Genomic DNA, 27,459 nt, shown 5'->3' on the forward strand with positions numbered 1-27,459 from the left:
TGAACTGGAGGTTGTCTTCTACTTGTTAGGGCAGTATTGCGCTTCAGCCATCTTTCTTGTTCTACTCTGTACCTTGAAGCAACACTGCAGAGGTTACGAAAGTGACGAAAGCAGCGTGGTTATCGAGGCCTCACTCCACACGTTTAGCAGCGCAGTATTTTTAAATGCTTTCTACAGAACAACTACAACTCATTGTACAAGGCTACGTCAAGTCGCACGCTACTAGTGCACATTTGCATTTTCTCAATGCAATCTATCACGTTTTGAGTGCCTGTGCAATCAGTGAATCATGGCTGCTCATCACAGGAATTTGCCATCCCGCTCATTGGTGGAAAATGGGTCATTTGGGTCATTTTTCACGCTGGGGTTTTACGTGCCAAAGCCACGAGATGATTATGAAGCACACCGTAGTTGACAACTCCGAAATAATTTTGCCCGCCTGGGGGTTCTTTAGAGTGCAGCTAAATCTGAGTATAGACCTTATGCAAAATCTGCTGCCATCTAGCGGCCGCCGTGCGTATTTCCGCCATGTTCAAGGCTAAACGCGCTCCGCACGTGCACACATGGAGCGTACGTATCGACTTGAGGCGGCTGATAGGAACGGCAATGCCGACATATTTTCGTGTGCCGTGTTGCTCAGATTGAGCATTTTTGGGTGCTGAAAAAAAGGTTTACAGGAAACTAACCTCCATGTTATAAGATTTCCTCGCGGCCAACGTGAAGCGGCAGATCATTCCGTTGCTCCGGCTACTCCTTACGACTAGCTCCGCGTTTATGTTCGCCATTCTTAATAGATGCGTTAAGTGACAGCATCGGCACTCATCAGGTAGCAGTTTTTCCCGTCATGCCGGAACCAGACAGTTTTCGCAGCCGTGTGCTTGCAGGCACAGACAAACCGGCTTCGTGTATGAGTTTCAAAGCTGCATTGCAGCTACTTGCGCATGCCTGCGCTGCTGCTGACACCATTACATTGTTTATTACATTGCGATAATAATTACATGTTAGACAAGTAGGTCGAGCGTGTCATCGATTCTCAGCGAACGGACCGATTGTGATGGAGCGTGTTGTTTACAGTTTGTTTTTGATTGGTCGAGGTAGCATTTGGTGGGATGCTTTGCATGCGTGTTGCTTCATTATTCGTATTTTTCAAGCATTTCATGTGCTATCACTGCCAAATTCTGAGGGGCAGCCCGAATGACCTGATCGCACACCCCCTCCCTTACTTATTTTTAAATTTTATACCCCAAGAAGAGCACATATAAGGCTCTCCCGGAAGCTGATCCCCCTTCGGAAAAATCCTGTATCCACACCTGTGTGCTATGAAATGTTAACAGATGCTTGTGTGTGGCACTTTTCGTATAAAATTGAAAAAAAATGCTGTTCTGGCACACGTGTTACACTCGACCATGGGTGCGCTACCGTTAGTTACGCGCTGACGTGGTTTCGCAAGTGTTCAGTCGGCCATGCAAAACTGCCTTGCGGAAATGGGTTGAAATTGTAACTCGCCAGTAGGCCCCGAAAACGAAGATGTGAACGCGAATATTCTTGGCGTATCGTGCTATTTACGAGCACATGTCGGAAAGATATTAAATGAAATACCAGCTAACCAGCACCTACTTCTTGCAGCAACTAACGCTCTTCATGTTCACTTTCCACGTGCGTCAGAAGCGGACCTTTCTTACATTTTAACCGTGCGGTAATTCTATGCAAAACATACATCCGTTACTACAGCAGCGAAATTTTTCTTGTTTCAAAATAACAAACAGGACAACATTTTATTTAAAATAAGATGCACAATACATTAGATCGACGTATGCTTTCCCTTATGAACTACTCTTTGAAATGCGCCAACAGCACTTTCTTACCGTCATCGCAGTGCTCAGCCGCGTCGCGCGCTATTGCCTCATCCAAACCATCCTACAGTATACACGCATGATATTCCGCTAGCTAACAATGCTTCATTCGCTACACTTAAAACAGACAAAATTTATAACCAAGCGTAAACCTTCATGCTCAACGACGACAGGCTTACATGTGACTTGTACCTTCTTCTCATTGCGAGGCAGTTCTTCACACGTAATAATTGTCAACGTAAAAACTGCGAAATGCCAGTAACGTGTACAGGCTCGCCTGCCGTTCTTATGCCCCGATTGCCGACTATCAAAGCAGATACAAGCAACAAGTTATAGCAGCGACAGCAATACGATTCGGACACAAACCTTCAACATGGCGCCGAATCAGTAGCTTCGTCAAACCTCCGACAGATGGCAGCAATTTTGCATAAGGTCTATATTGAGTGTAAGTATATTGCTGCTACTGCATTTCGGTCCCATGACTGGAAATGAATGACCACCATGACCGTGAATGAAATCCATGAGCCTAGCAGCACAACACGGCTCTAAGCCTCTAAGCTACAACAGCAGGTTGGCAAAATAAGTTCACAACTGCAAGGTTCTTCACGTAACAAGTACATTAAAACCACCGCAAGTTTCTAAGGCATGATGAAATAACTGTACAGTGTTGAAGAATGAAAACAGATGAAGAGGTTAGTGCTTGTTTATTTTAAGGAATCTGCAGCGCAAGCACGCAAGGGCTGAAAGAAAGGTAACACCCTCTTTGCCTTCCTTCTTTCAGTGAGTTACCTTTCTTGCAGCACTTATGTGCTTGCGCTGCAGGTTCTGTAAAATGTACGTAAACTAACTCAGCCGCACTGCCGTTCTTCTTTAGTGCTTGTCCTGTCAGTCCTCACTCTTCAGGGCTGCACAGCTATTCCATCATGTACTAAATATGTCAAATTAGGTGATGCACACTTATATCTTTCATTCATACGTGAAGCACTGTTTATGTTTGTTTCTTGTTGCCAATGCATGGAGCAGGAGGTCTCCTTAGCCTCCACTTAACTGTCCACTATGTACAATATGCAGTACACGATTTCATTGTTCCTCATTTCATAGCGTTTGTTTTCTCTAAGCTTAAGTATGAATGAATGCGAGCAAATGAGAATGCACCTTGCCAATCCCATCACGGCCTAATTCTAAACCTTTCACTGAAAATCGGCATTTTACGTACGCTTAAGCAAAAGCCCCACCTTTTCTTCAATACTGCATCAGCAGCCAGCCAGGGACACCCTGGGAGAGACATTAAAACATGCAGCAAAAAACTAGTTAGTTATAGTTAGTGATGCACAGCGGCATACTGCTTACAGTAAACGTCTCCTGCAGCGGCTGCAAGCTTATGCTGCGATTAGCACACCTGAGCAATACCACCGACAGATCACTTCACCCTGCCCAACTCTTTGAATCCAAAGACGATTATGCGAATTGTGTCAATCAGAATTATAGTTTTTTTTTTTTTTTCGATCCACATCGCGCGGGGCTTCTCAGTTTCACTCTCGTTTCAATGCATGGTGCAGAGGGAAGTAATCTGTGCTAATGAGAAAGCCAATTAGCATTTCTTCAAGGCCGCGCTAACCCGCGGTGTGCTAGCAGCTTAACTTACGCACAATACTCGCGATTACTGCCGATTTTCGCCGCTGTGTGTTATAATAACGTTCACTTGCGTTGGTTCATTATAGAGTAGCGCTGCGACCTCTTACCTGTTCTCGCGGAGAGCCATTTAGGATTTCCAGCGATCCTTACTAGTGACCTCGTTTTCGGCCTTTTTGCCGCGTATTTCCTCTACCTATCTCAGGGCGATACGCCCTTAGTATCCTAAAACGCACGCTGAAATCCGGAGCACTAGTCTAGGTTTCCACTACGTCCGCAGAAATCGCGCTCTCGGCCGCCTGTCTAAACTACAAAGCGAAACCTCGCATATGCTTGGCGCACGGTCGCCAACGGCGTATCTGACTTCTACCCTAAGTTGGCGCACGGGCCGCTCGCAGAAGCTGCCTGAAGCGTGGTGACAGCTTTTCATCGTCTTAAAGAGTGATAATTTCGCAATAAATTAGGAGTAAACGGCGAAGCGTAGACGGCTGTAAGTCGGCTGGCCTCCATCGCAAGCCCTGACAATGCCAGCGCCTGTCAAGGATGATCGCTGGCGATCGGACCACGGAGAATTCCTTTCCTGTTTGGGTCTCGTCCAGTTTGCCCGTTGCGCAGTTGCCGATCGACCTGTCTGACAGCTTTTCTTGCCACCGCCTTGTCCCTAGCCCCGTCTGTTGTCAGGCGATATCCATTAGGGCTAAAACCTTACGCTGTTACCTAGACTTCCTCGGAGGCCGCAAGCTTCTCGAAATCGCCAATGCAGTATGTTTGGGTCAGACGACGTTGGCACGGAGGCGGGATCATTTGCCGCGGATATCGGGCCGTTCGCGTGATACGCGCTTGCCTACGCGACACCTGTAGAGGTAGCCCGTCGGTTCTTTTTACCTTAAACGCTAGTTACCTTTTGTGGTGTTTCTGAAGCGACTGCGGCAAGCCGATGAACTCTACATTACACGCAGTCGCAGCGCGTTTACAGCACAAACCAAAATAAAATGGCCGCGACTGGGTCTCCTCTGGCGGCTTGAAACGAAGCACGCGGCGCGAACGAATATTTGGTCCGGCAACATTGGTTTCGAAACCGTGCCAGAGCGTGCATCGCGCTTGTACTCCCGCGAGGCCGGATCTACGCAAAGGATTAAACATTCTCCCCATCAAAATTCTTTCGGCCAACTTCAGCTTTAGTCCTAAGGAGAGTGAGCCAGTGCTCCTGTTGGATCTGCCTGCATCGACTGCCGGAGTGTAACGCGTCTGTAGAAATTATGAAAATAATAGTTATTGGCCCCTGTCAGGTGAGCAGCCGTATTTGTTGATACGTGTTGCCCGTGGCAACATCTTTCGCGCGGCCGTTTTGCCCCCTAGAAACTCTTCGAAGTTTTGACGACTCTTGAAACCTTTCACGCAGTTTTCTTTCTTTTTTGTCAGTCTGGAAAGACGGCTATTTCCAACTACCTGGCCGAGGCGACGGAAAACTCTTCCGGGCAATATCAGCCTACAAAGGGAGTGCGGTGAGTATTAATTCCTTGTTGCCCAAGATCATTTATAAACATAAACGTTGAACATCGAAATAGCTGTACAGCTAGTTCTTAAATTAACGCGTTATATTGTTTCAGAATCCTGGAATTTGAGAGCCCGCAAATCTTGGTCAAAGGACGACAAATCACAACGCCAGTGGAACTTTGGGATTGCAGCGGCGACCAGAAGTAATTAGCAATTTTATCATCGCATGACCGAACTTTTTAAATGAACCAACGTAACGTTGAAGGCAACTAACATTTCAGCAATGGGAAATTTGTGTGTCGATGTCGGGAAAATTGTCATAAATTGAATTAAATCCTGCCTGGGTATCTGCAGTAGCGCTTGTCCTTTTCGTACAGGTACGAAAACTGCTGGCCTGCGTTTGCTAAAGATGCACAAGGCATTATATTTGTCTATTCTTCGGACCAAAAGAATGTGTCAACGGCGCTTGACGTGTGGTGAGCATTTTATATTTTTCTTTTGGCGGGTCGACGCTGCCGTTCCTGTAAGGAACAGCGGCTTCATCCCTTTTTGTTTGTTTGTTTGTTTGCCGTGCAGGTACAACAACTTCGTTCAATCGCAAGGCGTGAAGGACTCCCAGTGCGTCGTGTTCTGCCACAGAAAGTCCAGCGAGCGCCCTGCAGGGAACCCTTCTCAACTGTCACACTTGTTCGCCCGGGTCACTTGGGTGTCGACTAGCATAGATGACGCCGAGGACGGCGGTAAAGGCGGAGAGCAGACACGACACGAGTTCAACAGGTTCCTAGAACGGCTGTCCAATGAGTTGAACGAAAGGCACGACCAGGAAGAGCTCAGCATTATCGGGCAGGCCTGAACATGTTTTGGGGCAATTTCAGCTTCGGTTGCCGTTAATATATGAAAAACAGTCGTGTATCTTTGACACAAAAAAGCTTCACAAATAAAGGATTTAAAACATAGTCGTTGTCGCGTGCAAAAATACAACAATCCAACTCATAGATCTAGCCGCCATGTTATAGCAACCATCATCATCATCAAATATGTATTGTTTGACAAAAGAGTCAATCCAAGGCAAGCCGTTCTCGGAGTTTACAAAAGTTCCGAAACTAGCCGAAACTTGTCGGTGCGGCAACTTTCCGTCGGTAGCGCTTTCCTCGTTACAACGGCACGGGCGACTTGGCGACTGCCCCTGATTGCGGACTCAAAGCTGCGCCACAATGCATGCTTTGCAAGCTTTGAAGTTATCGCGTCACTTTCTTATACGGCTTCCTGAAACTCGGCTCCCTTGGGCGAAGCGACTAGGAGGAGTGCGGTGTTGTTCGTCGCTCTTCACCGAACAACACGATGAACTTCGACGGAGCGTTCGAAAGGTAAAAACCCCTGTCTTTTCCCCTTTCCTTGTCGCCGTAATTTTCTTTTGGGTGTAGCCTACACTGCTTAGTGTTTACCAAGGCGCCAGGCAATTAGGTACCAGCGTCGCATCTGCGATAAGGGAGCGATCATATTGGGTGCAATGGTTAATCTAACGCGTACTCGATTCGCACGGAGCTGATATATAACTTGCATGTGGGCCAAATCTGTTCGTTGGCGTCGTGGAACCACGCTGGCATCTCGAGAAAATGGTTGACTGCTCTTGAGTTTGTTTTGGCGGTCGTAATAATAAATGTCGCATCGCGAAACCACGATATGTTTCGCGATCATATCACGATAGTTTTCGCGAATGTTCCCGGAAAAAGAAAAAAAAGAAAAACTTGTGACAGGCAAGCATTGACGTGCAGATACGGCGTGCGCTGACTTCTGTCAGGATTGTGTAACGCGCTTGTTCACAAACGGCGCTATGTATCGATAAAACTCCAGCTTTCTTTCTTTATTTTTTAAAGTTGAGAAATCGTGTCCATTGCGTAGCGCTTATTGCACAATTGCGCACACTGTTCGCTATTTCATTTCCGTCGTTCTTTAGCGCAACTCCCATTTTTATGCCCACATTTTTTTTTTTTGTTCAGTGCCTCAATTACGCACTGACCAGAGAAAACCTTAACAAGCTTTTATCTAAAACGACAATTCCTCTCAAAACATCACGAAACTCTTAAGCTGGGTTAGATTCCATGATCAAGTGCTTAACGACATAGCACTGGCGCCATCACATACAGTGCCGTGCAACTAAAGGAAGCCACTGCTGCTGTTACTGCAAACCAGCTGAAATTTCCATTTACATTAATTAGCATGAGCGCCTATTTATGCTAAATCTTATTTCGTTATTTTGTTGTGCGATTGGAAACAAGTAGTGATTGCATAAGCCATGCAAGTTAGCTATAGCATCAGATGTTCAATAAGTACTTCTTTTTGCCAAATGTTTTAAGATCTTTTTCTGCTTTTCATAGCTCGGTCTGTAGTAAACGTTACTTCAATATTTGGCCATGTTTCGATAATATTTAGTGCACTTGCGCACTGATGTACTGGTTTCATGGTTGTAGCCACAGAAAATTAAAAGAAGCTCAGCCTTGGTCACCCCCAACAGTAGTCGGTATATTGCGTCACAATCAACGAAAAGAGAATTTTGAAAGGATGGTTTATTAGTATCGGTACGTTAAAGGCCAACTCCGGCGATTTTTTGGCCATGTCAAAGTAATGGTGCTTTTATGTTCCTGAGACGCTCCTGTTACGGGCCCGATAGCAGAAATACTCGGCAAATTGGAGAATAATTTTAAATAAGCAAAGAAGCGCAACACCGAAACCCAGCCGAATGTGCTGTCTACGTATGACGTAGATGTTGTTAAGAATGAACCGGAAGTCGTGCAAGGCATGCCGGTCACGCTGGCGCCGAGTATGAAAACTGTGACAGCCGGGACGACCAGCGAAGCGCCGGCCAAACCAACGCTATCTGTCGCCTTGTGCACACAGACGCTCGCTGTAGCGGCCGAAGCGCCGAAGTTATCGGTGCCCTCGGCTGCGTCACTTTCGCCGCCTTCCCAATACTGACGTCACAGACGCAATGTTGCCAATAATTGTGGGAAGCCAGGAGGGCGTTTGCAGACAATCTTTAAAATTCATTTGCAAACAATCTGCGCATGTCTCAAGCCTGTCATTTGGCATAAACGACGGAAACGTGCAAATGAACGTACCCAGCGAATTTCATTGAGATCCATCGACCTCGAAAAATCGCCGGAGTTGGCCTTTAAACCTCTCTCTTCAACTCCTCCCAGAAACAATATAAAATGGGCATTCTACTGTTTTCTACAAATCTTCTTAATGCCACAGTGAGCTTTCACAGGTGGGACTTTTGTACGACCTCCATGACAAAAATATGCCATAATTGTAACTGTGAATGACACCACAGGTGTTGGAGGCATCTGTTTTGACGCGTTAGGAATGGAATATTATTCCAGCTGTGTGGTTTTTAATCACAGCACTCTGGCAGGTACGACAGTAAAACTTCACCACACTCGCATTTTCGTGCGCGCGAGGCTTGTGTCGGGAGATGAGAGCACAGACGAAAATTTTTCATCTGCGTCAATCGATGAGAACGTTTTCTCTTTTCACTTTTTAAGTGCAGCTGATATCATCTTCTAGTTCAACACCACGTGAACCAACTTTTTCTATTTCTATATATTTAAGCAGGAACTGCCTACTTGAAGTTTAGAATAATGGAGAGCTGTGCTAGTTGGTAAGTATTCATTCTAAAAGACAAGGCGTGCAAACACGGACACAAGAAAGAAGTCAAGTGTGTGTCCGTGTTTGCAGGCCCTGTCTTTTAGAATGACTACTTGAATTGTCTCCTTAGAATGTCTTGTTGAAACTTGAAAATCAGTCAGTGAACTTTGTGGAAGCCAAGTTCCTGCCAATGTTTCGAAATCGACAAACAGCCCACGAATGCTGCAGTGTTCTGTGATAATGCGGGACTGCATCCTGTTTTCATGTCGGCTGTGCTGGCCAAAATTCATTAGAGAGGTGAATACAAGTGAAGACCTTGGGGGTTTTTACAGGAAGTATGGACAAATAGGGGTTGTAAGTGGAGAGAAGGGAAGTGAGGGGTTGTCGTTGCCTGCACAATGTTTAATCTGTTGCAACATTTCCCGTGCTGCCAACATGTGTGGCCTGTATAGTACACAGCTGGCCGGATAATACTAGCTCAGGCTGACGTGTCTGTCACATTCAATAAGGTAACGTAGAGCACATTCTGCACATGCAGTAATTCAAGTCACACAGCTGCTCACTGTCAGCTGTTTATGCACTGCACGTATTGCATTCATGCTGCGTGTGACAAATGTGCAGTTGGCACCGTCAAGGCTGCTGCCATAAAAAAAATCACGAAAATTCATTTTGTTGGAGCCTAGAAGTCATAAATTTCACAAGTTGCCTTATTTTTCAGCACCAAACAACGATTTATTTTTACCTTAATATCACATAGCGCCTGGCAGCCATAAAAATGCTCTCTATTCTCCGTGCGCCAGCACCTCGATGTATGAAAAAAAAAAAAAGCAATGCCTGTAGCATAAATGACCTTCATGACTGCATAACCTTGATAACTGATTAAAAAATGTCATTATACAATTAACATGCCCAATATTTTTTTATCTTTTTCTTCTGGCTACTCTTCTACGCAGAAGCATGTGTCTACCATAACCTCTTTTTGTGCACACAATATTGACTTTAAAGGGACCCTGAAACGGTTTTTTGAAGTTTTGTCAGCGTTTAGGCAGGAGCATCCCCAAATCATTCGCACCAGAAATTAAGCGCCGCACTGTGTACCAAGGCCGCTACGGAATTTATATCTATACCCTCCTCCTCACCACTGCCTTGCACCCTCAACTCACACACATGCTGGCATCGCCGGCGATCGCAGCGCTCTCATGAGCGCACTCGACGGTTTGAGCTTCGCGACGGGTTGCGCGTAATCTCGGAGGCCCAACAAAGACGAAGCTCGCGGAGTGGTTGATATCTGCTCCGACAGGTGCCGCCACACTACCAGCAACAGTGGGGGTCCCAGAGAGCAGCTGCGCGAAAGCGACCGTGGTGTCTGATATGCGGCGGGCTTCGGCTTCGTCAAGCGTGTCCCACGTATTGCTCGAACGGGTACTCACGGCGCTCGTCTGCAGCCTCATCCGCTTGATGCGTTAGGGGCTGGTTGTCGGAATTTTGTGGGATATATTGAAAGAAGTGGGCATAGGGGACGACTGTATACAGCTTTTGAGGGAAATGTACCGAGAAAATACAGTTTGTATAGAATGGGAAGGAATAAGTAGTAAGGACAGCGTTGAAATTAGCAAGGGGCTGAGACAGGGATGTCCTTTGTCCCCGCTGTTATTCATGCTGTACATGGTGAGGATGGAAAAAGCGCTAGAAGGTAGCAACATTGGATTTAATTTGTCACACAAACAGGTCGGCACGATGGTTGAGCAGAAGCTTCCAGGTCTATTTTATGCTGATGATATTGTCTTATTTGCGGACAGTCAAGATGATATACAGCGACTGGCAGATATATGCGGAAGGGAATGTGAGGCTCTAGGACTAGGATTTAGTGCAACCAAATGTGGATTGATGGTATTCAATGATCACGAAGACCATGCGGTCTTCATACAGGGCCAAAAAATACCGAGGGTAAGCGAGTACAAGTACCTCGGAGTATGGGTAAATGAGGGGGATAGATATATGGAGGTACAAGAGAAAGCAGTGGTAGCAAAGGGAAAGAGGAATGCTGCAATTATGAAGCACAGAGCTTTATGGGGATACAATAGGTACGAGGTGCTTCGAGGGCTGTGGAAGGGTGTGATGGTCCCGGGGCTTACATTTGGGAACTCAGTGGTTTGCATGAAGTCAGAGGTACAATCAGGATTGGATGTAAATCAAAGGACGGTGGGCCGCCTCGCGTTGGGCGCTCACGGGAAGACGACAATTGAGGCTGTAAAGGGTGATATGGGATGGACAGGCTTTGAAGTGAGGGAAGCTCAGAGCAAAATGAGATTCGAAGAGAGGCTGAGGAAAATGAAGAAGAGTAGATGGGCAGACAAGGTTTTCAGGTATTTGTATAGAAAAAGCGTTGACACGCAGTGGAGAAAGAGAACTAGGAGGCTCACCAGTAAATATACGGCTAGCAGTGCGGGCGATATGGCAACAGGGAGCATTAAGCGGAAGGTCAGGGAGGCGGAGAGGACTTATTGGATGACAGCGATGGGAAAGAAGCCGGCTCTGAGTAACTACCGAAAGGGAAAAAACGAAATAAGGAGGGAAAGGTTTTATGATAATTCAAGGGGAAGCGCTTTACTGTTTGAAGCAAGGTCGGGCTGCCTTAGAACGCGAAGCTATAAAGCGAGATTCAGTAACGAAGACGAACACTGTACATGCTGCGGGGGAACTAGGGAAACGATGGAACATGTACTGATTGAATGTGGCGATATTCACCCAGGTATACGTGTGGGCACGAGTCTACAGGAAGCCTTGGGTTTTAGGGACAACAATGGAAAGCTGAACACGTCCGCGATAGAAATAAGTAAGAGACGGTTAGAGTATTGGTGGCAGAAGAGTAGAGATAAAGTACAAAAATAAATAATGGGGGGGGGTGGGGGGGGAATAAGGTCATTCTGCCTTAAGAGGCAGAGAGATAGACCGTGAATTTATAAATATTTTTGGTATAATAAGATAGATTTAATCAATGTAGACAAGGTATTAGGCCAGCATGAAACAAGGAAGTTTTTCCTTTTTCTTCGAGCATGGTGGCAGACATGTCACCGCCCCGTTATAAAGGGGACGCTCATAGCATCCATCCATCCATCCATCCATCCAGCATGCGGACAAACAAAAATAATTCGAGAACGGTCATCGATAAGTGTAAACTCGGGCAATGTGGTTGTGTCTTCAGGGGTGAAGTTACAGCCACAAAAGCGTGGATCGTGGCGTTGAACGGATAGCGAGAGCGCGACGCTCATTGCAGCGACGTGCTGAAGGGATTCCGCTCGCCAGATGCCTCACGAACATTGCACGATGTCGCAGCTTTACAAGTCACCAATTGCTAGAAATTGCTAGATATGTGGTACACGACACGGCTAGGGAAATTAATTATGTCCAAGAAAAGAAACCTCGAGATAAACACTGTCGCTCAGCTCACGTCAACACGGAGTACGTTGTAACACAGGCAGACGACGCTCGCTGCCCACAGAAGGTTCAGTGACGTGTACTGGACATATCCAATCAGATCAGCCGCCTGCGTGACGTCGCGCTTCCAATACGACCCGCACTGGAAGTGGGCGGTTTGAAAACGCGTTTGGCTGAGCCGCTGTGATCGGTGGCGATTCGCAGCTTTAAAGCCTTGTAATAAATTACACAGTTTTCGCACAGAGCTTAAATCGGTCTGTAAATGATCCTTAGGACTTGTTCTACCGGCTCAATGTGTTCGTACATAATCGTCAAAACCGTTTCAGGGTCCCTTTAAGTATTTATTCTTTCCATGCACCAATGTTGTCTGGGATGAGCTAACTAATGCAGCCGTTGCATTGCCCCCATTTTCAGTTTTCCTTCCAATTAGAATGCGTACTTACGAGCTGAAATGTGTCGCATTAAACGGTAGCTGCTTGTACACCATTGTCATTGGTTTCCCCTTAACGTGACACCATCTTGTGCTCAACTGACCCTGCATAACATAAATGTTGCAGCTTTCGTTGTATTCATCTCATTGTGTCTGTTGTATAAGCTGCATGTCTATGTATCTGTCATTTTTCAAAAACATCTTGTCCAACATACCCTGCTATAATCATGGAAAGTTGATTACGGTATGTTTAAGTAAAATATTACAAAAACAAATAAATTATGGACCACTTTCAGTTCAAGTCTGCTGTATAAATTCTGTGCTCTGACAAAATGAATTCTCGTGATTTTTTGACGACAGTGGCCTTTATGGTGCCGAATGCATATGTTTTGCTTGTGGCATGAATGCAAACTTTTCGTGCTCACTCCTCGTGTCCTGCCTCAAATCATGTCTTTTGAGGTTCTGAAACTAAATAACCATATTGTGCTTTAATTACCTTACCAAGATGAGTTGCCAACTAGCCCACCAGCACAGTAGCATAGCCAGAAATTCTTTTCGGAAAGGGGGGGGGGGGTGTTCAGTCATACTTTATGTATGTTCGTACGTGCGTTTGTATGTGTGCCTGTACACACTATTACACATGCGAAATGAACCCCAAAAATATTCCCCCCCCCCCCCCAATTAAATATTTTTTTGGGGGGGGGGGGGGTGGTTGAACTCATCTACGCCAGTGCAACGGCATGTGTTCTTCTAGGGTATAGCTGCCAGTTTCTGTGTATTATGTGGTTCGCATGTGAATCCTGCCATTGGTGACAAAGTTTAGTGTTGAGAACTGATATTTATTCTCCAACCAAAGTTACGAAGACACGTAAAAACCCGACGTTTCGGAACCAGCTCGGTTCCTTCCTCAGGGGGGACTGCGGCGGCTTGGCAGCGGCCTCTTTAAGGCACTCTCGCGGCGGTTAACGACCCCACGCATTATCGAGGAGCGTAGCCCATGCGCATACACCGGGGGGAGAGTTCCGAGTGAACGGTTGATATTTTGAGTGGTCCTCTGTATATGCCACGACTCCAGTAGTAACCTCCTCCTCCACTTGGTTTCACTTTCGAGGATGGCGGTTCCGTTGAAGTCTATTCTGTGGTCAAACGTCTCTGCGTGCTCGGCGACGGCGCTGCGTTCTTTGTTGAGTTTACGGACGTCGTTGACGTGTTGCCTAATCCGTTCGGGGAAGTTTTTGGTCTCGCCGATGTATGACGAGGGGCAGTCGGCACACGGTATTTTGTAAACGACGCCGGGCGCCCTGTCTTTTGTTGGTCGGTCTTTCGGGCGGGGAAGAAAGCGGCCCAGCGTGCATGAAGGCACGTGCGCGATGTGCACGCCTTCTTTCCTAAAAATCCGAGCCAACGCCTCGCTGGCTCCCTGGACGTATGGGACCGACACGCGTTTTGGAGAGCTGTTCGTCAACTTTGGCTGGGAGTCGCGTAACCTCTTTTTCTCTGCGCGGCGGGCGACGGATCGAATGAAATTTCTGGGATAACCGTTTTTTCTGAGGTCCGCAATTACGCGGGCCTCTTCTTTCCGGCGTTCCGTGTCAGTGGAACATATCTTTTTGGCTCTCTGAAGTAATGTGGACACAACGGAGGCCTTGTGGGTGGAGGGATGGGACGAATCGTATTGAAGGTACCGGCCGGTGTGCGTCGGCTTCCTGTAAACGGAGAACTCCAAGTCACTGCCCCTTCTTGCCACCTGGACGTCGAGAAAGGGGAGGATGCGGTCGCGTTCACACTCGACCGTGAACTGTATGGCTGGGTGAACGGAATTTAGGTGCAGTCTGAAGTTTTCAATTTCAGATGTCTTCACGACACAAAAGCAATCGTCCACGTAGCGAAGAAAGAGCTTGGGTCGCGGCGAGAAGGAGCCAAGTGCTTCCCTTTCTATATGTTCCATGGTCAGGTTTGCCATTGTGACGGAGATGGAGGCTCCCATTGCGGTTCCACTGTTTTGCCTGAAGATTGTTCCTTTGTAGGAAAAATACGTGCTGGACAGGCAGAATTCCAGTAGGCGGCAGAGTTCGTCAACAGTGAGTGGGGTCCTTTGACTCAAGCCATCGTCACCCTCAAGAGCAGCACGGGCACAGGATACAGATAAGGGTACCGGCACATTGGTGAACAAAGATACGACGTCGAACGAGACCAGGCTCTCGTCTTCGTCGATGCTCACCTCTGATGCTAGCTGCACGAAATGGCTGGAGTCGCGGACATGAGTTGGGGTATTCCGGGTGAGAGGGGCGATGATTCGGTGCAGGAAGCTTGAAAGGGCTCGGCATGGAGAGGAAGTGAAGTCGACGATCGGTCGGAGGGGGGCGCCAGGCTTGTGAATTTTGGGTAGTCCGTAGAAACCCGGTGCGGAGCCGTTGCGGCAGATTAGACTTAGGTAGAGTGCTTTTAATTGTGGGTGGTGCTTGAAAATTTCGGAGAGTAGCTTATTTAGCTGAGTCTGAGTTTGCTTCGTCGGATCCTTTTTTAGCTGCGTATATGCGTCACCCTCTAAAAGGGCCGAAATCTTCCGGTCATAGTCCCGGCTGTCCAACACCACCGTTGAGTTGCCCTTGTCAGCGGGGAGGATGACAATGCTCTGATCTTGTCGGAGTTCCCGAAGGGCTTTGCTCTCTTCTGCGGTCAAGTTCTTTTTCCCTTGTGACGGCAATTTCGAAAGGATTCCAATTGATTTTAGTCTAATTTCTTCTCTGGCGCTTGGCCTCACACTCTGGACGGCTTCCTCTACAGCCGCGACGACTTTCGATAAACGGGGCGTCGTTGACACGTTATACCCGTGTCCCTTTGCCAGAACAGAAGTTTCCCGATTAGTGAGTGGGCGGGATGACAAATTGGTGACAAACCTGGGATTTGGGTTGCCTTGGGGCGAACCCCGGTCCAACAGGTGAGAAAGTTTCCTATCCTGCGCGGTCCGATGCCTGTCTGCAGACGACGCCGCCACGGAGTCCGCGAATGCGTCGATCGGAGGCATCAATCCAGGGATGCGGTGCTGAAGTTTACGCTTGGCGAAGAACAGGTCTAATTCCTTTTTCCGTAGAGAGGCGTTGATTTCGTGCAGGCGGGCGTTGACCAGCCGTTGTTCTGCTCTCATGACGATTTCCATACCTTCGGGGGTCGAGACAGGGCGTTTCAGGCGTAGGCTTTGAGGGACGACTTTCCTATCTTTGCAGGTGCGATTGAAGTCCAGATGAGTTTTGAAGACTGATATTCCCTCCTTGATGCGTATGTAGCGCTTGACTAGCTGCATGGTATCGCGGCCGAAGTCCTGGCTGATTGAATTGAAGGTAAACATTAGACAGAAGTCTGTCTGGTTGGGTAAGTAAACTGAGAACTGATATTTATTCTCCAACCAAAGTTACGAAGACACGTAAAAACCCGACGTTTCGGAACCAGCTCGGTTCCTTCCTCAGGGGGGACTGCGGCGGCTTGGCAGCGGCCTCTTTAAGGCACTCTCGCGGCGGTTAACGACCCCACGCATTATCGAGGAGCGTAGCCCATGCGCATACACCGGGGGGAGAGTTCCGAGTGAACGGTTGATATTTTGAGTGGTCCTCTGTATATGCCACGACTCCAGTAGTAACCTCCTCCTCCACTTGGTTTCACTTTCGAGGATGGCGGTTCCGTTGAAGTCTATTCTGTGGTCAAACGTCTCTGCGTGCTCGGCGACGGCGCTGCGTTCTTTGTTGAGTTTACGGACGTCGTTGACGTGTTGCCTAATCCGTTCGGGGAAGTTTTTGGTCTCGCCGATGTATGACGAGGGGCAGTCGGCACACGGTATTTTGTAAACGACGCCGGGCGCCCTGTCTTTTGTTGGTCGGTCTTTCGGGCGGGGAAGAAAGCGGCCCAGCGTGCATGAAGGCACGTGCGCGATGTGCACGCCTTCTTTCCTAAAAATCCGAGCCAACGCCTCGCTGGCTCCCTGGACGTATGGGACCGACACGCGTTTTGGAGAGCTGTTCGTCAACTTTGGCTGGGAGTCGCGTAACCTCTTTTTCTCTGCGCGGCGGGCGACGGATCGAATGAAATTTCTGGGATAACCGTTTTTTCTGAGGTCCGCAATTACGCGGGCCTCTTCTTTCCGGCGTTCCGTGTCAGTGGAACATATCTTTTTGGCTCTCTGAAGTAATGTGGACACAACGGAGGCCTTGTGGGTGGAGGGATGGGACGAATCGTATTGAAGGTACCGGCCGGTGTGCGTCGGCTTCCTGTAAACGGAGAACTCCAAGTCACTGCCCCTTCTTGCCACCTGGACGTCGAGAAAGGGGAGGATGCGGTCGCGTTCACACTCGACCGTGAACTGTATGGCTGGGTGAACGGAATTTAGGTGCAGTCTGAAGTTTTCAATTTCAGATGTCTTCACGACACAAAAGCAATCGTCCACGTAGCGAAGAAAGAGCTTGGGTCGCGGCGAGAAGGAGCCAAGTGCTTCCCTTTCTATATGTTCCATGGTCAGGTTTGCCATTGTGACGGAGATGGAGGCTCCCATTGCGGTTCCACTGTTTTGCCTGAAGATTGTTCCTTTGCACCTAAATTCCGTTCACCCAGCCATACAGTTCACGGTCGAGTGTGAACGCGACCGCATCCTCCCCTTTCTCGACGTCCAGGTGGCAAGAAGGGGCAGTGACTTGGAGTTCTCCGTTTACAGGAAGCCGACGCACACCGGCCGGTACCTTCAATACGATTCGTCCCATCCCTCCACCCACAAGGCCTCCGTTGTGTCCACATTACTTCAGAGAGCCAAAAAGATATGTTCCACTGACACGGAACGCCGGAAAGAAGAGGCCCGCGTAATTGCGGACCTCAGAAAAAACGGTTATCCCAGAAATTTCATTCGATCCGTCGCCCGCCGCGCAGAGAAAAAGAGGTTACGCGACTCCCAGCCAAAGTTGACGAACAGCTCTCCAAAACGCGTGTCGGTCCCATACGTCCAGGGAGCCAGCGAGGCGTTGGCTCGGATTTTTAGGAAAGAAGGCGTGCACATCGCGCACGTGCCTTCATGCACGCTGGGCCGCTTTCTTCCCCGCCCGAAAGACCGACCAACAAAAGACAGGGCGCCCGGCGTCGTTTACAAAATACCGTGTGCCGACTGCCCCTCGTCATACATCGGCGAGACCAAAAACTTCCCCGAACGGATTAGGCAACACGTCAACGACGTCCGTAAACTCAACAAAGAACGCAGCGCCGTCGCCGAGCACGCAGAGACGTTTGACCACAGAATAGACTTCAACGGAACCGCCATCCTCGAAAGTGAAACCAAGTGGAGGAGGAGGTTACTACTGGAGTCGTGGCATATACAGAGGACCACTCAAAATATCAACCGTTCACTCGGAACTCTCCCCCCGGTGTATGCGCATGGGCTACGCTCCTCGATAATGCGTGGGGTCGTTAACCGCCGCGAGAGTGCCTTAAAGAGGCCGCTGCCAAGCCGCCGCAGTCCCCCCTGAGGAAGGAACCGAGCTGGTTCCGAAACGTCGGGTTTTTACGTGTCTTCGTAACCTTGGTTGGAGAATAAATATCAGTTCTCAGTTTACTTACCCAACCAGACAGACTTCTGTCTAATGTTTACCTTCAAAGTTTAGTGTTGCTTGAAGCCCTTCAGTAGAAGACTGCAATGTACTACAGGTTGTCTGAACAGGAACAAGTGCATCAGACTGGCAGGCCAAGGTTCCGATGGGTGTACCTATCTCTGTCAAAGGTGTTTCATAATCCTCAACGTGTCGGATGACAAGTGACACCGTGTTGTGACATCAGTTACAAGCCAGGAATGACGAGGCACCTTTGACGAAGATAGGCTCACCTGTCGGAATGCCGGCCAGCCTGTCTGAGGCACTTGTTCTCGTTCAGACAACCTGTATGTCACGTGTTTCTACGAGTCAGTTCCCACCTGTACTTTGGATGTGAATGCAGGTCTGCTGCTTCTGAGGCCTTGAAAGCTCGGGAGTTTCACAGAGGGCCTAAAAACATTTGAATATCGCTTCCAGCTAAGCTGTGTGCATTATGCAATGTAATTGTCAAGCAAGTGAAATATAATTAGCAACTGCACAACACAGGCACAGGCCATCCTCTTTAAAGCGACCGACCACTGACCGGAACGTGTGATTAGACCCTGGTAGGAATGAAAACAGCGTGAAATATAGTGACAGGTTCCAGCATCCTTTTCACGTTGTGAGTGGGATTTATATTTTTAAATTGGTGTTTAAAACTAGCAAAAAACTGGTATGTCGCGTTGCCTGGCAGAAGAGCCCTGAAGCTGGATTATGGAGTCGGATCACTTTGCTGTATGAAGTCGCGTAGTCTGATGCTGTCATGCGCACCATCATTAGTCTTCAAAATTGGAGTATGTATATTATTATCCGTCCCCACTCTATCCTATGCTGCTTACGAAGTAAAAGGAGTTGCACGGTGAGAAGTGTTGCTGCCTTCGCGGCAACCAGAGGAACATGTCGAGCCGCGGCACATGCGCGCGGAGTGCACGCATGCGCAGTAAACCGCCACGCTCGAACACGAACTGCTCTCGCGCTCACTGTTTGCAGCATGTGTTGTCACGTTTGTATACGACTTCATATTTGCCACTGATACAAAAACTCGGATAACAAATGTTTCACGGCGTTTTCCACATTACTATTCCCTGATCAGACACTCTGACCGATAAGCTTTCCATTTCGCTAAAGAAAATAGGTACCATAAAAATTGATTGTCAGTCCATCGGCCCATTAGGTTGCTGGTGAAGGTAGAAAAAAAATCGGGGGGGGGGGGGGGGGCTGAGTGAAACCAATTTTCTTGCCCTTTTGCATGTGTTAAAACTCTTTGCAGGTTGTTTAAAAAAATGTTTTGTTTTCAGGTTGTCAGCCATTGTGGTGCTATGATCCACAAAAGTACCTTGTGTCACCGAAAGTCCTTGAAAGGCCATTGAAAACTTTCTGCGATACTTGCTGTGAACCCTGTGATAGCATTAGCCATCATTTAAAATATATTGTGATTGTAATAATGCACATGCCTTAACCAGCATGAAAAGTAATGGGATACCTGTTGTTCTAACATTAGAATGCAGTCAAGTGAAAAGCTGAACGTAAGTGTGGCCAAACTATTGCAGTATGTATAATTTAGGCACATAGGGTTGTATTAATGTGTCAAAAGTAGTCTCCCATTGCTTGCAGCTTTATAAATGCATAAATCTCAATTCTTTCATGGCTAGCTATAACTAACCTCTTCGGGTGCATTACGTGGGTGAAAGCTACATCACTTGTTTGTAATTTTTTAAAACTTTGATAGTGCTGAGCTTTTCTCGGTAGCTTTACAGCAAAGCCATCCTCAACGAAAATTGTGGGCCATGTGTTGCTGAGTTAGCTGTCTGTGAATTAATCTGTGCTTGCACTGAGATCTGCTGGCCTCCTGGTTAGCTCAGATGATAAAGCAACTGCCCTGGAAAGACCTTGGCCCTAGGTTGGAATCCTAGACGAGGATTAATTTTTTCATCAACTAGATAGCTTCTTTTCAAAGATATCCATGCGGATTTTCCGGTAGCTTTGCACTAAAGAGGATTGGATCATGAATGTTCCCCTTCATGAACTTTCTTCTACCTTGCGCACTTCTGCAGAACTTACTTATGAAATGTTTGCCTTCTCTGTAGTTTGAAACTCGTGAAAATTGTATACTGGTTTAAACAGCCCATTAGTGACCACCTTTATGGAACATATCTATCGATAGCTGAACAAATGACTTTTAGTTTCATTTGGATGCAAATTCAGTGCGTGTTCAACTGTCTGCCCCAGCTTGCCCATGTGTTAATGATTGCCAGATTGCCCAAGTGTTCATGAAGGAACAAAAGCCGTCAGGGAAATTGTTAAATGCCTAATTCATGCAGCTTTTAGGCTATTTGATTAAAAACATGATAATTAAAACAAGAATAGTTCTGTGAAGGCTTCGAAAATCAATACCTGCAGTTATATGGCGTAGTTATTGCATACTAAGTCTGTGTGCTATTCTTTTGCTCACGTTTTTTAGTTCATTTTCATGTCTACAGTAATGAATGTTTCCACCTGACCACATGACATCTGTGCCTTCAACGTGCTGCAGGTTATTGACAAGGACATCAACCCGTATGTGGACCAGTGGGAGGCAGAGGGCATGTATGATGCGCACAAGGTGCTCAAGAAATTGGCCGAGGTGGGAGTGCTGGGAATCACACGCCCAGTGGGTGAGATTGTAGGCTGCAGTGCTCCCTGGCTTTGGCCTGTGTTTTCTTTGCATCGCACTGCCAAGCAGTGTCGCGGTGTCATTCTTTTTAACAGTGGCACTACCAAGAAGTGTCGGGGTGTCTCATTTTTTTTTTTAGCAGTGGCACAGTTGTTTGGCAGTATCACTTTTTTGTGACACGATTTCGATTTATTTTATGTACTTGCCCGGAGTAAATTATGCACAGCACAATTTAGCAAAGGCCTTTGTACAAAATTGGCCTTTGTGCTTTGTACTACCAGATCACAAAAAAAATCTCCCACGTCCTTGAAAGCTTTTAGATTGTTCAGTTGCGTTCACTACTGGTACTATGCCATTCTTTTTGGTGCAATTGACTGCGTGAAATGGGGGTGGCACATTTCTGGGGATGGGTTATGGCTTATACAGACCCCTGCTGTCTGTAGCCATCACTCATCATGGTCAGCCCTTGGTAGGGGAGACATTAAGCAGCAAACAATGACGCATATGCAAACGTACCATAATATAATTAGCACTTCACTGCCCCTTAGCATTTCTGCTGCCATTCGACCCCACTACACGTATCCATTACTCATCATGGGGGCTCGGCCCTTGATAGTGGATAGATTAAGTGTAGCAAGTAATGACACATGTAGATGCGTTTAATACAACTAGCATTGCACATGTTACATTGTGAGTTGCACTGTACACCTGTTGTCCTGCAGTTCCTGCATACATTCTCAATGCTCTGAATTAATAAGTTCACTGCTAATGCATGTAAGACTAAACTCATGTTGGAGGAACTAGTGTCCCACCAGATGCCGCGTCACGCAAGAATTGACGTGTCTGTGAAGGTGTACATTCACGAACATGGCCTGAGCTTTGCTCATTGGGAAATTTTTGGATGAATGCTTTATTTCGGTTGTGTTCGTTATTTCGTTCCACCAGTAATAAGTGCTTTCTCACTTCTTGAGGGCATTTACTGTCAATAAATATTCGGATATCATGTGAAACATTTTACAGAACTAGACTTCTTGCACAACTCAGCGCAATGAAGGCAGCATTGCAAGCGTTCTGGCATGTGTTAACAACACTGCAGACTATTAAATGTTGCAAATGAATGCGTTATGACGTAATCTAGGCTCCCATGTTTTCTTGTGCTGTATATTGCAATTACTACTGCACTCATTGCTTCCTTATCACTGGTCAGGTGAACTGCTTCTTTATATTGATTGATAGAATGAACCCTGTTTGGGCTTCTTACAAGACTTCTTCATAGCTGTTCAGCTTTAGGCTACGACTTTGAACAAAACTCTCAAAGCGAGGAGTGAGCCGTAAGTGAACGTGTTCATGAATGGATGTGCAAGTTAATCTGTTTTTCAGAGTACGGAGGCCTCGGACTGGACTACAGCTTCACGGTGGCCTTTGCGGAGGAGCTGTCGTCGATCAACTGTGGCGGCATTGTTTCGGGAATTCTGGTTCACACGGACATGTGCACGCCTGCGCTCACCAAGTACGTAATTCAGTGTAGTTTTTTGTTCTGCTGTTATGATGTGTTCCTCTGTGTTTTTTCGGTAACGTTAATGTAAATGTTAAACATCAGTGACATTTACGAACGCTTAGGCTTGCCTGTAGTGCAGGTCCTTATTGCTGTTGTAATGTACGGAGAGCAGAGTACCTGTTGACAATGTTCCTACATAAGAAGTGTTTGGGAATTTCAATAATAGTCGACATCTTGATTAACTGTATGATTTTTGGTATTTTACAATTTTTCACTAAATTTTATTAGCTTTTGTTAAAACTGTAATGTGTTCCAGATTCCTAGGTAGGCAGGCCTGACATAATGATGCCCCACATGAATGGAGGTTTTTTTCTTTTTGATGGTTTGTAGTGTGAGCTGCCCAAAATGAAAGGTCCACATGAGCAAATGTAATTGCCTTATTCGAACTTTATATTTGGAGGGCATGTAAATGAGTTCTTCTGTAGTATTCTGCTACGTGGATAACAAGGTTGGAGAACATTGTGCAGAGAATTTTGCGCCTGTGAAACTATGCAGGAAAAAAATAATAAAATAAAATGGCTTTATCCTGTGCCCAGTGTAGTGTGTCACCTGAAATGGTCGCTTGGCAGGTAAGTTATCCTGCTGCTAAGCTTGGGGCCGCATTTTAATGGGGGTGAAATGAAAGGTACATGTCTACTTAGATTTATGTTCATACTACATAAACCCAGGTGGTCAAAACTAATCCGGAGTCCTGCCCCCCTATGACATGCCTCGTGATCATATACTATTGGTTTTTGCACATAAAACACCACAAATTATTATTATTAATGCAATGTCACTCTTTTATCTTTGTGCAAGTAAGAACATTACGGTGTGTTTCCGTGGTGCGTTAGTTTTGGCAGTGACGAGCTGAAGGCCCAGTTCTTGGCCCCGTCGATTGCTGGTGACATTGTCGGATGCGTGGGCGTCAGCGAACCAGACTGTGGCTCGGACGTTGCCAGTGAGTACGTGGTCTGACTGGATTTGTTGACCTGTTAAGTACTTGTGGTGTGGTGTAAAAAAGTTGGTTGAGGCACGTCTTTGTTATTTCTTTTGTGCAGATCATTAGCCTGGAAGTTGTAAAGGAGTACGTCTACTTAGGACAGGTAGTAACCGCGGAGCCGAACCATGAGAGTGAAATAACTAGAAGAATAAGGATGGGATGGGGCTCATTCGGCAAGCATTATCAAATCATGAATGGTAATCTACCACTATCCCTCAAGAGGAAGGTATATAACAGCAGCCTAGTAGATGTATGGAATCTTTATTACCTCAACATGATTTGACTGATCAGTATGGTCACTAGTTGCTCATATGAAGCTGCGCTGTTTGTTAACACATTGTTGTAGTAGTGATGTGTCTCACATTTCCGGCTTTTTTCAAAAATGTGCTTTGCCGTGATAGACATCAAGTATTATTCTGCTTTAGGTACTGCAGGCCTGTGGAATAAAGTTGAGGTAGTTAATTACCTAAGCATGCCGTGGCACTGCTTTGTAGCTGGCAGGTCTGAGCACTTTGTCACGTATACTGTGTCGACTCAGGGGCAGTTGGCTGAATGAAATACGCATGCCAGGACACTTTGCAGAGCAACACATGATACGCTTGTAACAGAAGGATCTCAGTCGAATATGTCTCTTCCTGTTCCTCCTCTTCTGTGTGTGTGTGCCTTTGGCAGGCATCAAGACGACAGCTGTTCGAAAAGGAGACGACCTGGTGATCAATGGGGGCAAGATGTGGATCACTAATGGCTGCCAGGCAGACTGGATGGCGCTGCTGGCCAACACACGCACCGAGGGACCCCCGCACAAGACCAAGTCACTCATCTGCCTGCCTCTTAAGACACCCGGTGAGCTGCTGAAGAGTTCTGTTACTCAACTGCGCATGGAAGGTTCCATTTCTTTTGAATACTGCCTCAAAGGCAAGTGAGCCAGGGTAATGCACTTATGTTAAGTGATTCTGTTAAGGGATATGACTAGCCAAAACAATCTGCCAATCTACAGGTCAATTAATCAGTAATTTCCTGAACAAAGCACATATTGGCGGGGAGCAGCAGTTCCATAGCCTTGTCCATGGATTGTAACTAGCCTACATTTGTAGGCTGGTTGAGCCATACTCTGCACACTGTTGGCATTTCGCGCTATGATTTGCAGACTTTGAACATGGGCTAGTTCCACCATATACACAGAAATGGATAGACTAATGTTATATGGCATAGTACTTTTTTATATGTACATGATGGGCGTGAAGCAAGACTTGTTGGTTGATGTTCTGGTGTCGTTATTGTGAAGTTTTTCACGTGGGTTGTCCAGAGTAAAAGGGCCATATGTTTCCTGAACAGTGCAGGAATCCAACAACTTTTAGACTGCCATTCCGAGGGCTGCAGTGTTAGTTACAAGGTGCCTTCGAGTGACAGTGACACTGAGGCCATATTGTTGGTAAGACACTAACTAATGCAGTTAAAATCATTAATTACCACAAGTAATAAGTTTTGGATGATTTTTGGGCTATAAAAAATGTAAGATGTTTGGCTGGATACCACCAGTAAGAGTATGCTTTAACTGAAATTCTGCTAACATTTGACCTAATAAAAATCTGTATTGGGCAAAGTGTCAGACATCCGAAGGATAAAAAAGAAATGGCACGTTCTTCTAAACGTCCCGTTTGACGCCATTGCAGGTGTGACAGTGGCACGCAGCATCAAGAAGCTTGGCAACTGTTCCTCAGACACAGCGCAGATCTTCTTCGAGGACGTCCGTGTGCCAGCCAAGAACATTGTGGGCGAAGAAGGCATGGGCTTCATCTACCAGATGCTCCAGTTCCAAGAAGAACGTCTGGTGGCTGCCATCAACAGTGAGCACAAGTGTTTTCCAGAAGTGATGCTGTTTCAAATGAAATTGCAATGTTTTATACTTGTCTAAACCACGAGTCATGCCTCACTGGGGACTCCAGATCAGTTTTGACTCTCTGTGGCTATTTAATGGTGGGGGGGGGGGGTGTTTTTGCATTTTGCTCACATTGAAATGTGGCCGCCGTGGCCAGGAGCGGAATCCTTGTCTTTGAGCCTTGCAGCGTAACACCATAGCCACCACGGTGGGTGACTCTTGTTTGGATTGGATTGGATGCACCAGCATTTTCTGACACTGATGGTGGCAGAAAGCAAGGGGTGTCTGAATAGTAGTGCAGTTTTCTGGATCATATATGAATATCAAGGAAAAAAGAAACTGGCTTTGAATGTAGAATCTGAAGCAGGAGATGAAGCCCTTGATGGCAGGTGGATCTAGTCTGGCAACATAAACGGGCAATTGCCTTGCCGTGACACCTCCTTTCGGAACTTTTAGGAAAACTGGACATTGTTTAAATGCATGCTGCAACGATATTGTCACGTGGTTGTGACGTCGACGAAGGCAGCAGTCGGCGTGTCCAAGATGAAACTCTTTATTTGGCCGAACTTGTGGCCGGCAAAAAGGAAAGTCAAACTACGGCAATAGACACTGTACACTGATAGCGACGAACGGAGCGTTGGCCGTCGATAAAACTGATCATGGCTGGGACGCGCCGTCTTTTATACGTCACACATCGAACTTTCCAGCCTTATCACTGGTGGTCGCGCAAGCTCTGGAATAATCTTGACTATTCACGTCCTGCGCGCAATGTTAACAAAATTATCTACTACAATCGCGAAGCTTCTCGAACACTGCGGCGCGGTCAGCGTCGAGCATGGCTAACCGTCTTTGCGGGTCAAATCCGAATAAATCAAAGTAAAACAAGAAGCGGGCGTGACAATATGAACAAACTGATGCTGTCATAGGGGTTTGGTTCTGCCACAACATTTGTGTTTTTCTGGGACCAGTTCGCTTCAGTTGTGGTTGAGATGCTGGGGCTAGTTTCTCACTGCACCTTTTCCTACCTCATAATGCTTCGTAAAGAAATTGAGTGATTCTACTGCATGCACTTCCAATCAGCGCACATCGTGAGCCTATGAACTTGCATCTCATTGATGTTATTGAACCATGCAGTTGGCCTTGTTTGCAGGTGTGCCCTTCATGGAACGCATGATCAACGACACCCTGGAGTACTGTCGGCAGCGCAAGGTGTATGGCCAGCCCCTGATCAAGAACCAGGTGATCCAGTATCGACTGGCCGAACTCCAGACTGAGGTCGAGGCGCTGCGATCGCTTGGATACAGAGCAGCAGGTGCGTGCAACAGCTTTCCTATCTTGGCCTCAGCACTGCTCTTGACCTTGTCCTCACTACAAGTTTCCACACAGACGTCATTGGCTGTTGTGGCTGTGCTGTTGCATGATTGTACGAGGTTTCTTTGTTCATCTACACACTTTTTTTGTTGCAGTATCACATAAACTGTATCACTTTCTCTATTGTTAACTCTTGCAATGGATTTTTCACATGCATCATCTTTGTCCATGGCTTTACAGTGGTGTGTGCCTCACCAGAACGCTGTACAGTGTTTAGGTGCCTGAAGTTTCTGGGATCTTTGTGCTGCTACGAGATCGCAAGCCTATTGTTTGTCAGGTGGTACGGTTGCTTTCCTTAATATACTGGATACATGATAGTGACATGACTAGCTGGCATAATCAAAGACGTGCTTTATCAAGGAAGCACTGTCATTATTTCGTGTTGTAGCTTACTCTTTTTACATGCTTCCAAAAGCCTACATCGTTAAAAGCTTGTAAACAGAGCTGTGCGAATAGCAAAATTATGGGTGCGAAGCGAATTCGAATATTGAAGTGTCAGTGCGAATCGAATCGAATATTTTTCGAATATTTCTCGAATATTTCTAGAATATTTTTCAAATACTTCGAAGCGAAATTGCAGAAAAAAAAAGTTAGAGAGTACTCCTAAGCATATTCTTATGAGATAGCAACATGAAAGTGTTTCTTTTCGCTAGTTTGATGAAGCACTGGCGGGGTGGTGTTTCATAGTTGTCTTATCAAGAATGAGGCAATGTAGAGGCCGAATTCTATTTATGTACATGATTTGGTGCAACCAAAGTGTTGACGACAACACTTTACACGTGATAGGCAAAGATGCCATTTCCTCAGCCTCTCCTCCTCTTTCAACTTCTGTGGAAGGCCAACTGATGTGGCAGACAAGGGTGTGCTCCCTTCAAGTCCGGAGTTCCAAATCTGCCTCGTAGATGTCGATATATAAGA

The 27,459-nt window shown here is 46.7% G+C and overlaps 3 protein-coding genes across 6 annotated transcripts in view; 2 read left to right on the forward strand and 1 right to left on the reverse strand.

Moving 5' to 3' along the window:
• The window catches only part of LOC119390432 (E3 ubiquitin-protein ligase Bre1), a 37,651-nt gene extending 33,159 nt beyond the window's left edge, over positions 1-4,492 (reverse strand). The window contains exon 1 of one of the 3 annotated variants that reach the window (XM_037658051.2): positions 4,387-4,492. The gene's annotated coding sequence lies outside the window, so the exon portion shown is untranslated. Of the gene's footprint in view, positions 1-3,088; positions 3,111-3,595; positions 4,249-4,386 lie in introns of those variants that run through there. The other 2 variants (XM_037658052.2, XM_049414837.1) reach the window with 2 other exon arrangements.
• Positions 4,493-4,559: 67 nt separating this feature from the next.
• LOC119390434 (intraflagellar transport protein 22 homolog) lies at positions 4,560-5,846 on the forward strand. Its single transcript, XM_037658055.2, has 5 exons — positions 4,560-4,774; positions 4,908-4,990; positions 5,096-5,185; positions 5,360-5,458; positions 5,559-5,846. The coding sequence occupies exons 1-5, from the start codon at positions 4,745-4,747 to the stop codon at positions 5,833-5,835; spliced, it is 579 nt and encodes a 192-aa protein (XP_037513983.1). The 5' UTR covers positions 4,560-4,744; the 3' UTR covers positions 5,836-5,846.
• A 228-nt stretch (positions 5,847-6,074) lies between these two features.
• The window catches only part of LOC119390436 (probable acyl-CoA dehydrogenase 6), a 53,275-nt gene continuing 31,890 nt past the window's right edge, over positions 6,075-27,459 (forward strand). The window contains exons 1-7 of one of the 2 annotated variants that reach the window (XM_037658057.2): positions 6,081-6,349; positions 20,632-20,752; positions 22,132-22,261; positions 23,143-23,249; positions 23,964-24,134; positions 24,965-25,138; positions 26,321-26,482. In XM_037658057.2, the coding sequence (XP_037513985.1) occupies positions 6,197-6,349; positions 20,632-20,752; positions 22,132-22,261; positions 23,143-23,249; positions 23,964-24,134; positions 24,965-25,138; positions 26,321-26,482 (1,018 nt within the window). In that variant the 5' untranslated portion in view covers positions 6,081-6,196. Of the gene's footprint in view, positions 6,350-20,631; positions 20,753-22,131; positions 22,262-23,142; positions 23,250-23,963; positions 24,135-24,964; positions 25,139-26,320; positions 26,483-27,459 lie in introns of both variants that reach the window. The other variant, XM_049414839.1, reaches the window with a different exon arrangement.

The sequence above is a fragment of the Rhipicephalus sanguineus genome, chromosome 4, assembly GCF_013339695.2.
Source record: "Rhipicephalus sanguineus isolate Rsan-2018 chromosome 4, BIME_Rsan_1.4, whole genome shotgun sequence".
Lineage (NCBI taxonomy): Eukaryota > Metazoa > Arthropoda > Arachnida > Ixodida > Ixodidae > Rhipicephalus > Rhipicephalus sanguineus.

What these genes read in the sequence shown, in the direction of transcription:
- LOC119390434 (XM_037658055.2), top strand. Translation starts at nt 4,745, where the DNA reads ATGAAAATAATAGTTATTGGCCCCTGTCAG. An exon ending in CAGCCTACAAAGGGAGTGCG is followed by an intron (nt 4,991 to 5,095) that starts GTGAGTATTAAT and finishes ATATTGTTTCAG; the next exon opens with AATCCTGGAATTTGAGAGCC. An exon ending in GATTGCAGCGGCGACCAGAA is followed by an intron (nt 5,186 to 5,359) that starts GTAATTAGCAAT and finishes CTTTTCGTACAG; the next exon opens with GTACGAAAACTGCTGGCCTG.